This window comes from Aythya ferina (genome assembly GCF_964211825.1).
Source record: "Aythya ferina genome assembly, chromosome: 9".
NCBI lineage: Eukaryota > Metazoa > Chordata > Aves > Anseriformes > Anatidae > Aythya > Aythya ferina.
In genome coordinates this window covers 18,136,419-18,150,329 of record NC_140305.1, presented here as the reverse complement: position 1 = coordinate 18,150,329, position 13,911 = coordinate 18,136,419, and the positions used below count along the sequence as shown (strand labels likewise).

The following is a 13,911-nucleotide window of genomic DNA, read 5'->3' as shown; positions in this document are numbered from 1 at the left end:
CTTCTGCTCTGCACAACATAAAACCAAGCAAAGGTTATGATCACAAAAAGTAATTTTACTGCGTTCAAAATGGCTAAAATAGCATAGGGATGATAGAGGCAAGCAAACAAACATCAGCTCTTGGTTTTCTGCCTACCTCTCAGGATTGTGACAGCATCTGGATGAATGACAATGGTTCTATATGGCATTCACTATTGTAAAGACTTTATACTTTAACTGTAAGAACAATTTTTTTCTGTCCTCAGATTTTTTTTTATCATTATTATTTTTTGTCTCTTTTTTAGTCTCCCAACCATTTTCCAGCCTTCCAGGCCTTTGAGTTAGTTATGTTTGTTCACTTTGTAATAGAGCTAAGTAAATCAACAAATTGGCGTGCCTGAAGAATGTTTTCTTTATTTATTTATATTTACACATTTAACACCTTTTCCACTGGGCTCAACATCATTTCTAGGCTATTTCTGACTTGTGGAGCTAGAAGAATCTTATAATTCCCTATTTAAGAGCTATATTAGAATTGTAAGCTTCATCTGTACGCTCCATTTAACCTGGTGTGATGACTAACAGTGATCTTACAATAGTCTTTCTCCGATACTTATACAGTGAAAGTTAATTGTTACACTGTGCTAGCCATTATCAGATGCCAATCCCCTATATACAGTGTTTTCAACCTGTGTGATCAACGAGGTAGGCTCTGGCAAGTAAATTTCTGCCTGGCTGGCAATCCTGCTGGGAGTTGTTCCGTAATTGTACCTAATTACTGGGATGCGTGGGGAGTCCCGCTCTCCTGTTTAAGTGCCTTCTGAGAAATATTTTGGTATCGCCTTCGGAGTGGCAGTGCGATAAGCCTCACAGTACTCTCAGAAATGTTTCCAGTGGTGTTTTTACATATGAAGCATCAGTGGGCAGCACAGCTACATGGAGTTTCCTCTATGCAAAGCACTACTTGCTGAGGCACCACTATGTCCTGAGACACTTAATTCTCACCTCCCTTGCCAATTCACCCTTGGCTACTCTCAGCCTGACGCCAGCAGCAGCAGCTTTCCCCTTTTCAACTTCAATCTCACTATATTTTAGCGAAAATCCCGTGTAACCCCTCAGCCCCCTTTCCACCCCCCCCTTTAGGGCAGCCCCAGCACCCTGACCCCTTTACGCGCGGTGCACGCCGGGACCTGTAGTCCCTTAGGCGCGCGGGGTGCGCCGGGAGTTGTAGTTCCCGCGGCGAGGTGGGCGGGGCGGCCGCTCGCCCCCACGTGACGGCGGCGGGGCGGTGGCGGCGGCGGCGGCGGCGGCGGCGGCGGCGGGGCGCGCGCGCGCGCCCGGGATGGAGGTCGAGCCCCGCGGGGGGCGCGCGGAGAGCAGGTGGGGGGCGCGGGGGCGCGCGCGCGCGCTGCGGGAGCGCGCGGAGAGGGCAGCGGGGATGGGGATGGGGATGGGGGAGGTGGGGGGGTGGTGCGCGTGCACGCGGGAGGCGCGGCACCGGTGGGAGGTGGAACCGGAGGGGGGGGGTGGGGGGGCAGCATCCCGGGGGTGCTGGGGTAAAGGGGTGGGAGAAGAGGGACAGGAGCAGGTTTTTGGGGACAACGGGGAGGGGTCGGGTAAGGGATAGCCGGGGATGGGGCTGCAGGTGGGTGGCAGCTGGGGACGGGCTGGGGACAGGCTGGGGACACACAGGGACTCATGGGGACATGCTGGGGACACACAGGGACCCGTGGGGACATGCTAGGGACACATGGGGACATGCTGGGGATGTATAGGGACCCTTGGGGACATGCTGGGAACACACAGGGACCTGCTGGTGAGACATGGGGACCTATGGAGACGTGCTGAGGAGACATAGGGACCCATGGGGACATATGGAGACCCGTGGGGACATGCTGAGGACCCATGGGGACATGCTGAGGACGCATAGGGACCCATGGGGACATGCTAGGGACACATGGGGACATACTGTGCGGTCGCAGCACCGCAGGAGACAGCAGGGGTGCGTATCTGTGGGCGTGCTGCCTGGCCATGCCGAGCACCCATGGGCGACAGGGCTGCGTGGCAGTGGTGCAGGGACATGTGCCTTAAGCACCCGATGTCCCCGTCCCTGTCACCTGCCATAGTGGAGGCTGCCCAGCCCTGTGCTGCCGATGCTCGGTGAGGAACCACCCTGCCTTGTCCCCGTGCTGCACCTCTGGTGCCTCCACAGCTGGCTGGGTTTGGGGTTTGGGCTGTGTCCCAGCGCCCTCCTGGCAGTCGGCTGCGTCACCCGCTTTGGATATTTACCCCAAATCCCCAGCTCCTCGCTGCCTCTGGCCGCCAGGCCTGGTGGCTGCACGTGGCTGGCAGCTCCCGCTCCCCGAGCCTGGCAGGTGACAGCGGCAGCGCTGCGGCAGCTCGGTCGGTGTGATCCGGGCTTGTGCTGTAGGCTGGGTTTTGCTGGTTTGCATTTCAGCAGGTAATGCAGCTCGTTCCCTGCAGGCGTTTCAGTGGTAAGTGCTGCTTCAGGTGTTCGCAGGTCTGGGTTTGGGGCTCCCGTTTTGCAGTGCTGTCCCGAAAGGCCGAATGGACGTGGATGGAGAGGGGCCGGGGAGGAGGGAATGGCTGAAACCTGATCCAAGAGAGGCATTCCTTATCTGACAGGCTCAGCGAGCTGCTGCTGGCTGTCTGCTCACGGTGCCAGCTGCGAAAATGGGACCAGTGCTTCGAAAACCACGGTGCAGGTTTGGGCTGCCATGCCTCGCGTGGTTCGAGCCATTCTCCTTCTTTGAGCTGAGGTTTCAAACCCAGCGCATTCAGAAAGACAGACGGAATTGCCTGCGTTCATTTATTTTTCCAGAATCATCTTTGCCTGTTTTCCTGCCTTTATAAGCGCAGGCCCTGCTCTGCCAGACCACATCGCTGCGTGACGGGTAGGGCCGACGTGGTGCCACATTAACCAGGGGGAAGAAGAGGGCACCGTCCCCTCTGCTGCACGTGGAGGTGTCTGTCTGTCCTCCTGGCTGTCTGATTTGGCACTGGGGAGGATTTTGGCACAGGAGGGCTTTGCCTTGTCCTTTTTACTGATGGTGCAGCACCCTGCTTCCCAGCGAGGTGCCGTCTCACTGCAGATTGGGGCCGCGACTGACAGCAAGAGGACGGGGCTGCTGGACCGGACACGGGTCTTGGGAAATGCAGAAGCAAAAGTTACTTCGCTGGTCTCTTTCCTTTTGCAAGGGCAGGAGAGGAAAACGAGGCTCTGGTGCCTGCTTTGGCAGCCTCCTGGCCTCCTCAAGAGCAGGGGAGAGGCTGAAAATGCCTGTACAGCCCGTGTGCTCCCCTGGGGCCCTGTCAGCGCCGTGGGGAGCTGCAGGTGGGGGCTGCGTTCTCTGGGGGACCTTTTTGTGGCTGTGCCCCCGTTTTAGGAACTGCAAGCTTCCAGTCCTGCTGCAAGCAGCCCTGCACGTGGGTTTCCAGCCAGCCTGCCCGGGCTCTGTGGGGCTGAGCCGCTGGGCTGAAGGAGCTGTGGGGCTTCCTATGGTTTGTGAGCTGCTCCCCGTGAACTGCACGAAGCCTGCGCTTCTTTTAATTCCCCTTTCCCAGAAGTGTCAAGCCTGGCGGGGGAGCAGGCAGCAAAGCACAAGGAAATTTGCTGCTCGTTGTCTAGGAAACCCGTGGACGGGTGGATTCAGAGCTGCCTGCGATGGATTCAGAGCTGCCTGTGCGCAGCAGCACGGCGCCGGCACCTTGAAATCCGCAGGAGGAGCAGCCAGAGCAGGAGCGTCCCCGGGGATGTGGCAGAAGTCCCTCTGTGGTTCCCCCTGAATGACCTCGGTATCCTCAGCCCGATCTCTTTAGCATGCTAAGAAGGATCAAACCTCCAGGTAGAGAACAGTGCCGGGGCAGTGAGAGCATGGGAAGGCATACGGCACGTGCTGTTCGTAAGGAAGATGACCTCCATTTTCTTGGATATTGGTTACCTCTGTGATTTTTTTTTTAATTTTTATTTTTTTCAATGAAGTTCACCTGACTCAGCAGCATGGTTCCCTGCGTCTGTTCTGAGTCACCTCTGCCGATTTGGCCCAGAGGTTGTTCCTACTCTTGCTAGCGTGGAAGGGCTGAGAAAGCCTTGGGAGAACAAGCAGAATTCCCCGCAGAATTTCCCCCTCCTTTCTGTCAAGGCTGGCACCGAGCGATTCCCAGCTCCAAGGCTGCGTTCGGTCTTTTATTACTCCAATGCAAAAGTTTCAATCGTATTTCGAACAGCTCCTGCCCACAGGTTGGGGTGTCTGCGTCTGGAACAGAGTCGGTATTGGCAAGGCGAGGAGGCTGACTGGACATAAATCCCAGACGGGTTTGTGGGGCTGGAGGTTAAATTGGCTGAATCAGAGGGCACCTGAGGAGGGAGCGAGACGTGCCTGGGGTCTTGCAGGTACTGCACGGGCTCCTCTCACGTAATGACCAATTCCTTTCCAACACATGAAGCGTGCTCCTTAGGAAAAGGCCCCAAATCGTGTCCCCAGTGTTGTCTGTGTCCCTGCGTGGAGCCGTATGCCGTAACCCTCCAGACTCTAACCCCACGTAGTGCAGCCGCACCCAGGCCATGGTTTCCCTGAGGAAATGCTGCTGCTCCCAGCGAGCTCGAGCTGCTGTTTTCTGCGTGTCTCCGCTGAAGCTGGAGCACGTCCAGATTCTCACCCGGGTAACGTCAATCACAGCGCATCAGAGAACATCCCTGCCTGCACGGGGCTGAGCTCCCGTGAGCGAAACCCCAAAAAAGCAGCTTGTGGGCCAGGCATCGAGCAGAGCAAACCTCCTCCTGCCACGTTTTCTTTCTCCCCAAAAGCTTGGGAAGCCGGGAGCTGCAGCAGGATGCAGCAAGGAGCTGTGCAAACGCACCCAGCTGGTGTGGAGGGGGGAAGCACCCATGGTAGGGCACGGAAGGAGCAGCACGTATGGCTCTTACAGGGAAAAGTCTGCTCGTGTACTGTGACCTCCCTTGGGTGTGTTGCTCCCTTTGCCCTTCCTGTAAGCAGGGGTATTTTCATGATATGATTTGAATCGTCTTCACCCCGTGTCAGGGCGTGCTAGGCTTTTTTTTTTTTTTTTAGAACTAGAGAAGCGTTTTCTTTATTTGGTGAGAAAGAAGCAGATTTCTTAGTAGCGCCCTGAACATCTGCAGAAACAGGGAACTGGAGGGCAGCTGGCACCCGGCAGTTTTCCACCCCTCCGGGCAGCCCAGGCTCTGTCAATGAGAGGGGAGCAAATCCTGCCACTAATTAAGGGTTAACCCAAAAGTCCAGTCAAAAGTGGCTGTGGTCAGCTGTGCCGTGCCTCCCTGCCCTACACCTGCAGCCAGGTGTGTGGGTCTGAATTTCCCTGGGCTTGTGTCACCGCCAGCTTTTCAGCAGGCAGCGCGCTCCAGCCCAGAATCGTCTGCGGTTTGGGTGTGGGTAAGGTCCTGCGAAAGGCTTTTGAATCATTTGGATCAACAAGCCCCGTCCCTTGGGAGTCTCTGTGTTGATTCAGAGATTTAATTCACTTTTGGCAGCTTCTGAATCATCTCCGTGGAGGTGCTTCGCTGGTGCCGATTGTTTCCTGCATGAGCTCAGCGGCAGCGGCACTGCTTTCGCGTTTTTGGGCTGTTTTGTTTGAAGATGAATTTGTGGCGGAGGAGCTGTGCTTCCCGTTTGCTGGATCCCGATTTTCCTGCCTCTGGGGGAGCACTGCTCAGCCTGCAGCGTGCGCTGCCCCCCGTCGCTGTGCGCACTGCGAGCTTTTTATGGCACAAAAGAGCGAGGAGAGAGTTTTCCTGACTCACGGACTTGGAAGCTGGGCGGCGTGGCTGAGCTTTCACTTGCATTTCCCAACTCTGAGTGTCAGAAATACTTCGGGGAGGAGCTGCTGGAGCTCTTGTGTCTGGTGGCGGCTCAAAAAAGCCCCTCAATTCAGATGGATGTCTCACAGCCCTGGCTTCCTCTGCCCTGGGCAGTGGTGGAGGTATCAGGCTTGCTCACTTCATCAGTTTTGCAATAACAAACCAGTCTCAAAAGGAGAATATTGGCGAGAAGAGCTTGTTTTCAAGGAACAGGATTATATGGCTTGTTCGTGTCCTTTTCTGCACCATGAGAAGCGTGCGGCCCATACTTTATCCCACAAGGATGAAAACGAAAGCAGGTTTTCCTTTTTTTTTTTTTTTTTTTTTTTTTTTTGTTTACTTTGGCAATCTGGTTTATTTTGGGCAGGGAGAGGGATTAACAGCTGAAACACTGGGGCTTGTTCTTGCGGTGTAAAGGTTAAACTTTCATTCCAGGCTGTTATCTCCAATGCTTTTGTTAAAATCCTGCAGAGGCACATTTTTTTTTGACAGTTGCACACCCAAATATACCTTGCAACATTCCTATTGCACGCCTTGCAACATTCCTGTTGCTTCTGAGAGGGCGGCTCCTGTCTGAAGACATCTTTTTGGCAGCTGGCATCACCGTCAAAAAGCTTGAATGGGGAAGGCCAGACGTCCACCATCCAAAATTTCCTTCCCCAAAACTGCTTTTGCATAGGCAAGCCATGGTACCCATCTCTGCTGCCTCCAGAGGCTGTATCAGTGGTGTCTGCTAGTCATATGTACATCGTTACTGTAGGGCCTCTTGTCCACAAACGGTGTGTTGGAGACCACAGGGCTAGACCACAGAGAGGTGTGAAGTCCTGAAGCTGCTTTCTGGACTACCAAAAGTTTCGGTCTGACCAGAGTCTCCGTGTGGGGAGCGCATCTTGCTGCTCTCAAGCTCCTCTTGCAATATATTTGCTGCTTGGTAGGCAACCCGCTGTGTTCCTCTGCAGGAAGGAGCACTGGAAGCTGCTGGGCAACCTGAAGACCACCGTGGAAGGGTTGGTGTCCACCAGCAACCCCAACGTCTGGTCCAAGTATGGTGGCTTGGAGCGGCTCTGCAGGGACATGCACAGCATCCTTTACCACGGGCTCATCCACGACAAGGTAGGTGTCTGTCCTGCCAGCCTTGCTGTCCTCCTGCTGCAGCTCTGGTGGCACTCACGGCTTGTATCATGAGCAGTGTGGCTGTCAGAGAGCCCTGTGCCTCTGTTCTTTCCATCTCGTGTACTTCTGACACGGTTTTATTAAGCATCCGTGCCCTCTGTGAGGAGAGGCCTCTCTCTCGCCCCGCTGCAGCCTGTAGCGAAGCGATAAAGCTGAATTTGCCATGAGTCAGCCTCCAGCCGTGTGCGCTTGGACAACTCCCCAGTGAGGTCTGGCAAGAGGAGCCTTGTATCTTGCCTGTTTCTGGTGAGCTGTGTTAGTGATAGGGGCTGGCAGCCGCAGCTGCGCTCCGCGTCAATGGGGCCTCCTTCCAGGCTCATCCAGCCCTCCCCGACTGCCAGGAAGACTTTCTCTTTCCCTTTCTGGACACCGGTTGTGTGCAGACACCTGAAGATCTCCCTTTCAGCTTGCAATTACTGCTGCTGTTATTTCACAAGGGAGAGTTACAGCAAGCCTGCAGGCCATGCCTCGGGCAGGCTTCCTACCAGCCAGCTCTGCAACTACAGAGGTGCAGAGAAGCCCAGGGAAGGTTTGTGCAGCTGGGGCTCTGGTACCACTGATTCAGGCAGTGCTGCATCCGAGCTGATAAACCTCCAGGAGCTGGCAGATCGTCCCAAAACAGGGCTGGGATTTCGCTGCCTGCATTTAGGAGCTCTGGGCCATTAGTCCCCAGCTGTGTGGGCCCGTGACCTCCTTTGGGACTAGAGCAAAGAGAGAAGTTACCCTTCATATGTGGGGAATACAGTGCTCATTTCTGATAGACGTGCTATTAATAGACTTCAGGAAGTGAAATTTAAATGATTTCCACTCATCTGTGTATTGGTAACCGTTCATGCCACAGCTTGAGGAAACAGACACCTGCAAAGTAGGACAGCACAGTACATTTCGTCATGCTACACACAAAGGCAGTTCTCAATTAGAAATGATCCTTCAGTTTTGTGTGTGTGTGTGACACCACTCCAAATATAATAGCTGCAAAGGCAGGCCCATGCAAATACAGCTTCCTAGCTGGAGTTTTCTCATATTTATTCCAGAGAAACTTCCTTTTATTTATTTTTTGTATCAGCTTTTTTCTATGACTAGGAGTAAAAAATAAAAATAAAAAAAAACACCATATGTACATGTTAAGAGAACTAGGATAAGAGGTTTTTAAACTATTGAGTGAATTTTGTTAATTTGTCCAGAAAACCCCGATTGAATATAAAGGGCTAAAATTTCTGTGTTAGTGCTCTAGTCTTTAAAAAAAAAAAATAATAAAACAACCCCCTCAAACAAATAAACCACAAAACAGAACCAATTTGTCTGACACTTGTGAAAGAGGAAGTAGAGATGGAGGAAAAAACCCAGCATTTTTGTGAAGAGAGACATTCTGGGGCTGCGTTTACACCCGATAAAGCGATGAGGAAAACAGCAGCTCTTCTGCAGTTCCTCTTTAACTGGAAGAATAAGAAACAAAAAATAACTCGGTGTCTGAATAAAGTCAAGGCAAACAGCAAGTTGCTGATGGAAACACAGTGCCAGAGCACGCTACTTCGAGTTTCTTACTCGTGGTGCTCAGCCATGCCGGTGTCCTTGTCGGTGGCTGGTGTTACAGGACCCTGGTTGTTGCAGGTTTTGCTGGGATGTGTTTCTTGTTGCCCACTGCATCCCCTCGCTGAAGCCTGGCCCTTTTTGTGGGACTGAGCTGCCAGGTAGGAGGTGATCAGTGACACGGGAGCTCGGCCAGCTCTGACCTGGGCAGACCGCCATAGGCAGCAGGGGGTGTGTACGTGACATGGTGATGCACAGAGTGACCAGGAGGACACGGGCAGAGGGCTGAGGCACTGGACACGCTTTGCTATAGGTGCAGCTAGCACCCGAGGTCACCCTTCTCCTGCCCTTGTGCCCACTGCTGCCTGGGTGGTGGTGCTGGCTCTGCTCCCTGGTCCGCTGGTGAGCTGCCGGTGGCCTTTAGTGTCCTTCTTACACTGAGGTGGAGGGAACCTTTCAATGCCATGTCCCTTCCCGGTCTTAAGATCTGTGGGCTGGGATATTACCTGCTGGAGGAGAAGCAGCGGAGGGGACCTGCTGTCTTCTTGCTTGTGGGTGAACGCAACGGGGAGGCCACTGTGGGAGTAGACTGTGCACTAGACAGCTTGTGTACATCAACTCAGTGTTTTGTGACTTGATCCCTTTCCCAGTTTTATGTCTATAAAACTAGGCTAGACCTTCTCACTGATTCTTTTTCCCCTTCTGCAAAGCAACTTTGCTCTTCCTAGCGCTTTCTAGCTCCAGGCCCATCTTGCTAGGGCTGGGGGCTGTCCAGTGGTGATAGCATGGGGTTAATGGGAAATGTTGTCGCTTAACTGGGGCTGACACCGTGCTGTGCGTGCTCCTGCTTTGCATTTACAAAGCGTTCAAGCAAAGCTGGAGGGCTCTGTGGTCAGAACAGCTCCCCGTCCCCAAACCTCTAAGCAGGAGGCTGATAGGAACAGGCTGTAGGATCCATCCTATCATGTTCTAGGTTGAATGCCCTCTCCTAGCTGACAGATTCTTTTATTTTGTGTTTGGTGGGAAGGAGTTTATCACCCGTTCCCTGTCAGTGCCTGCACAGTCCTGTGGCAGCTCTGGGGGTGCCTGGTGTCCAGCTTCCCCAGTCCGAGCCTGCTGCACCACTCGGCCTTGTGGTGGGACTTGTGTGGTGGGCCCTAACCGAGCCTCTCCTGGACAGGTGTGCTGCAGGCAGAAGGATTACTGGCAGTTCGTCAAAGACATTCGCCGGCTGAGTCCCAGCTCTGCTCATCACCTGGAGAAGGTGAGTCCTGGGGGGTGCCTCCGTGTACCCAGCGGGCGGGGAGAGAGCAGCCGGGCTGCGGGCCTCCCTGCTGGGATCGCCTTGCCTTGGCCTGCTGCGGGTGAAAAAGGGACGAAGCAGCCACGTGGTTGTGTGCAAGCCACATCCCGGGAACGCGGCGTGATTTAGGCTGAGACAATCGGGTCCTTATTTCTCACGGGCCAGTCTCCAGCTCCTTTTGGTTGGGTACCACTGGCGTCACCAAGGGAACCGGCACAGGCAGTGCTTCTGTGCATACAAGAGCGATTGATGCGTTGGTACAAATCTCCAGAGGCTTTGGCTGTCTCATTTCTGGGTTGTGTCTCAGCCCTGACCATTCATTTGGTTCTTCCATGCCTGGCTTGTGCTGCCTGCTGACACACGGGGATGCTCTCAGCCCGTGGCTGCCCTGTGCCCTGATGGACACCGTGCTGCCCTTCAACGCGGGCTCAGACGTGTGAGCAGGGTCTGCTGTGGGGCAGTGAGGATGGACACGTCAGTTAATGTGTCAGCGAGAACATGACCGTCACCGCAGGAAAGCAATTAGGTTTGGGAGTGTGGGGTCCCTCCAGGTCAGGGGTGGGAGAACATGCCGTTGAAATTCATGTTGCTGGTGGCTGTCGGGAGGACTTTGGTCGCTCCTGCTGGCTGACCTTTGAAGTGTTGTTCCTCGCCAGTGTTTCTGTCTCCCTGTGCTCCCTCGGTTGGTAGCTGGGAAGCTGCTAGGATGTGACCGTGTTCCCGCAGGCAGTGCCTGGCGCTGGAAAGCTGCTGCTCTCAGGGGCCAAAGCTGTGAGGAGGAACGATCCCTGCTCCTCTTCTCGCCTTAACTTGTGCCTGGCGTTTGTTTCCAGTTCATCAGCCTGCACGAGAACGGCCAGCCCGGCCCAGACGGCCGCAGCGACCAAGCTATCGCCAAGCTGTGGCTGCAGCACAGCCTGCAGTTCCACTGCCTCTCGGCGCAGCTCAGACCTCTCCTGGGGAACAGGCAGTACATAAGGAAATTCTACGCAGGTAAATAAAAACGGGCCTTTTTCATCTGCCCGTGAAAATATCCCGTGTGAGTGAAGGGGACAGCAGGAAAGGTGGTTTGCTTCTGGGCAATCTGTGCTGTCGGGCAAAGCGGGTGACTTGTGTGCTGTGTCCATGCTGCAAGCACAGCCCGGATGCATGTAGAAGAGCTGAGCTCAGGCTTTCTGCAGCAAGCTTGTCTGGAGCACGCTTGGTCCTGCCTGTGTCTGGGCCCTCCCTGCTGCCCAAGCGAGAGCTTGAGCCTGTGTGAACATGCTGGACATCCTCATCTTCTTTCTCTTGCAGCAGCTTTTTTGCATGCGCTCAAAGGTTTCTGCTGGAAGTAGTGAATCGGTCTGGTCTTAATCCTGTGTCCAGGCTTGCACTAGAAGCCTTGGAGAAATGCGTTTTCATTAGAAAGAAACAAAATGGGCATAGAAAGTCAATTTTGAATCTGTTTCAAAAATACTCTGGGCTTTTTTCTCCCCTGGAAGCTTTCTAATCATCAGAGGTCAGAGCTTGTTTTGTGGAAACGCAGCTGTGTTTCTACTACTTTGTAGGTGAAAAATGAAGCCCTTTGTGCAGCTTCACAGATGTTAAGCATTTTTGTGAAAACTTGAGATTTTGTCAAAAAGTCAAAATCAGCAGCAAGGACAAAGATTACGTATATTGATCTGGGTCAGGATATTTCTTTAATTCTGCGTTTTGGAGTAGTGGGCTGGCTGTGGTTGTCCTACAGGATGAAGTGCAGGCAGCAAACCCCTCCGTGAGGGCTCAGGCTTTGCCTCTCTGCTGCAAGAAGAGCATCCTGCTCCTCCTGCTGCCCTGGTGCTGGGGGTGGTAAGGAGAGAGCCCCCTGACAGCAGTTCTCTCCCCGCAGACACTGCCTTCCTGCTCAGTGACGCCCACGTCACGGCCATGCTGCAGTGCCTGGAGGCTGTTGAGCAGAACAACCCCAGGCTGCTGGCTCAGATCGACACGTCCATGGTGAGCTGAGGCCCCCGGCTTTTGCATCTGGCCCTCCCTAAATGCTGTCCGGCTGTGGCTGCTCGTACAATGTCTCATTCAGAGAGCTGTTGGACAAGGGCCTGGACTTGGAAACAGCAAAAGGAGAGGGGATTGGGGTAGGGGGGAGATATCTGTAGTGAGGCACCTTGCTTCTGGATGGCACTGAGAATCTGAGGCCCTGATAGCAGGCACCAGTTCCTTTAAAATACCTCTAAAGTCCTGAAAGTCCCAGGCTTCAGAGCCAGCCGTCCTCAGAGGAGATGCCACCGACCCCGTGCAGCCCCATGCCGGCTGCCCTCTCCCCAGAGGAGGGGAGCAGCGGCCGCTTTCTTTGCAGAGAGCTCCCCAGAGGGAGGATAATTAATGACACTTCGTTAAATGGGGGCTGTGTTCTTTCAGCTGGCCGGCACGTCACTGCCCTCCCTGTGCGCGTCAGGTCCCTCTGCCGGGACAAGAGATGCACGTGACTGTGACGCTGAAGGACACCAGAGCCACTTGCCTGGGGCGCTGGGCTGCCTGGATCATCTTGCTGAGAGCCTGGTAATTTTCAGACGGGGGGGGGGGCTTTTTGTTTAGCTGTGAATAAAGAGCTGCTTCCCTTTGCTGCGGGGTGTTTCTCCCACCCTGCAGACCTGGCTGCCCCAGGGCAGGTGCTTGTGCAGGCGCTGCACGTGTCCAGTTGCTGCTCCTTTGACACGTAGCCCTGTAATTGCTGATTTATTCATGATGCCACCTCTTTTCAGCTCACCAGGAGGGGTGAAGGTCCTTCTCCAGTGACAAAGAGCCAGAGCCTGACTGCCCTCCCCGGGTCCCCGTACGCCCTGTCTGCAGGCTGCACGCAGCAGCGCCACTGCGGGTCCTTCTCCAGCCTGCCCCATCCAGCCTCGTCTGGCCTGCCAGGTAACCGGGGGGGGCTGGAAGCCCACTTGAGCCCCTTGCTCACTCGGTGTCTGTCTGTAGAGCACACGCTTCGGGCTGAATCATCTCAGATGCCAAAACGCAGGTCCAAGCAGAGCTGCAGTGAAGCTGCAGCTGGGACAATGGTTTGCCTTCTTCGTGCTTTATGTTAGGTTCTTTGTGTGAGAAATCTGCCTGTGTTGGCGTGGAGATCCCTTGCCTTTGCCCAGGGTGGGTGGGCATGCCTGTTTGAAGCCACGTGCTTAGTGCCATAGGGTGGTGTGTTTGTGCCAGGCTGTGTGTGTGTGATGCCCCCTTCCTGTCTCCCTTCAGACAGGAGACCAGCGAGCTCCTCCGTCTGCTCCAGCACCAGCCAGCCCCAGGAACACTGCCCGGCCACCCGCTCCTCCTCCTTCAGCGAGGACAGGACCTCCCTGGAGCAGCCCAGCTCCCGCATCCCCTCACCCAAAGACCCTTTCTCTCCGGCCAGCGAGATGAGCTCCAGCACCACCAGCCAGAGCGAGGACACCTGGACGGGGAGCCAGGACGATGCTCAGAGCGACCCCAACGATGGGCCCGAGTACCTGGCCATCGGCAACTCGGGGCGCCGGGGCCGGGCCTGCAGCAGCGCCAGCACCAGCAGCAGCAAGAGCAGCAGCTCCAACCTCTTCTCCTCCAGCAGCTCCCAGAAGCTGGACTCGGTCTCCTCCCTGGGGGAGCAGGGGGCGAGCGGAGGTGGGAGCTGGGGCCTGGGCCTGTTGCGCCGGTCCAGCTTCTCGGAGGGGCAGTCGTCAGCCCCGCAGGGCATCCTCAAGAAGAGCCACGTGCGCTCGCACTCTGACACCAACGTGGCCTCGGGGAAATTGCACGGTAATGGGGCTGCTTTTCGGGGCGCACGGGGTGGCTTTGGGGTGTGGGCACAGATACGGGACCACGGCCGGGTGGGAGTCACCAGTGTTGGGATGCTGGCTGCCCCTTGGACTCCGTGTGTCAGCTGAGCGAGGGGAGCAGTGAGCAAGCAGTTTGGAAATTTGATTTTTTGCCTTTTCCTGCTCCACGGTGGAGCAATGGGCTGACGTCTTGTGGCCCAGAATGCCCAAGGCCGGTCTGGCTTTGGTAGTGTCCCTGGGTTCTCCTTGGATGGGCGAACGCATGGTGGGAGGAGTGGGGT

At 55.1% G+C, this 13,911-nt stretch overlaps 1 protein-coding gene across 3 annotated transcripts in view; it reads left to right on the top strand.

Moving 5' to 3' along the window:
• The first annotated feature begins 1,278 nt into the window (after positions 1–1,278).
• RUBCN (rubicon autophagy regulator) overlaps positions 1,279–13,911 on the top strand; it is a 26,677-nt gene continuing 14,044 nt past the window's right edge. For 2 of the 3 annotated variants that reach the window (XM_084528867.1, XM_084528868.1), the window contains exons 1-8: positions 1,280–1,359; positions 6,799–6,952; positions 9,723–9,806; positions 10,679–10,838; positions 11,716–11,822; positions 12,243–12,383; positions 12,587–12,743; positions 13,074–13,610. In XM_084528867.1, the coding sequence (XP_084384993.1) occupies positions 1,322–1,359; positions 6,799–6,952; positions 9,723–9,806; positions 10,679–10,838; positions 11,716–11,822; positions 12,243–12,383; positions 12,587–12,743; positions 13,074–13,610 (1,378 nt within the window). In that variant the 5' untranslated portion in view covers positions 1,280–1,321. Of the gene's footprint in view, positions 1,360–6,798; positions 6,953–9,722; positions 9,807–10,678; positions 10,839–11,715; positions 11,823–12,242; positions 12,384–12,586; positions 12,744–13,073; positions 13,611–13,911 lie in introns of all 3 variants that reach the window. The other variant, XM_084528866.1, reaches the window with a different exon arrangement.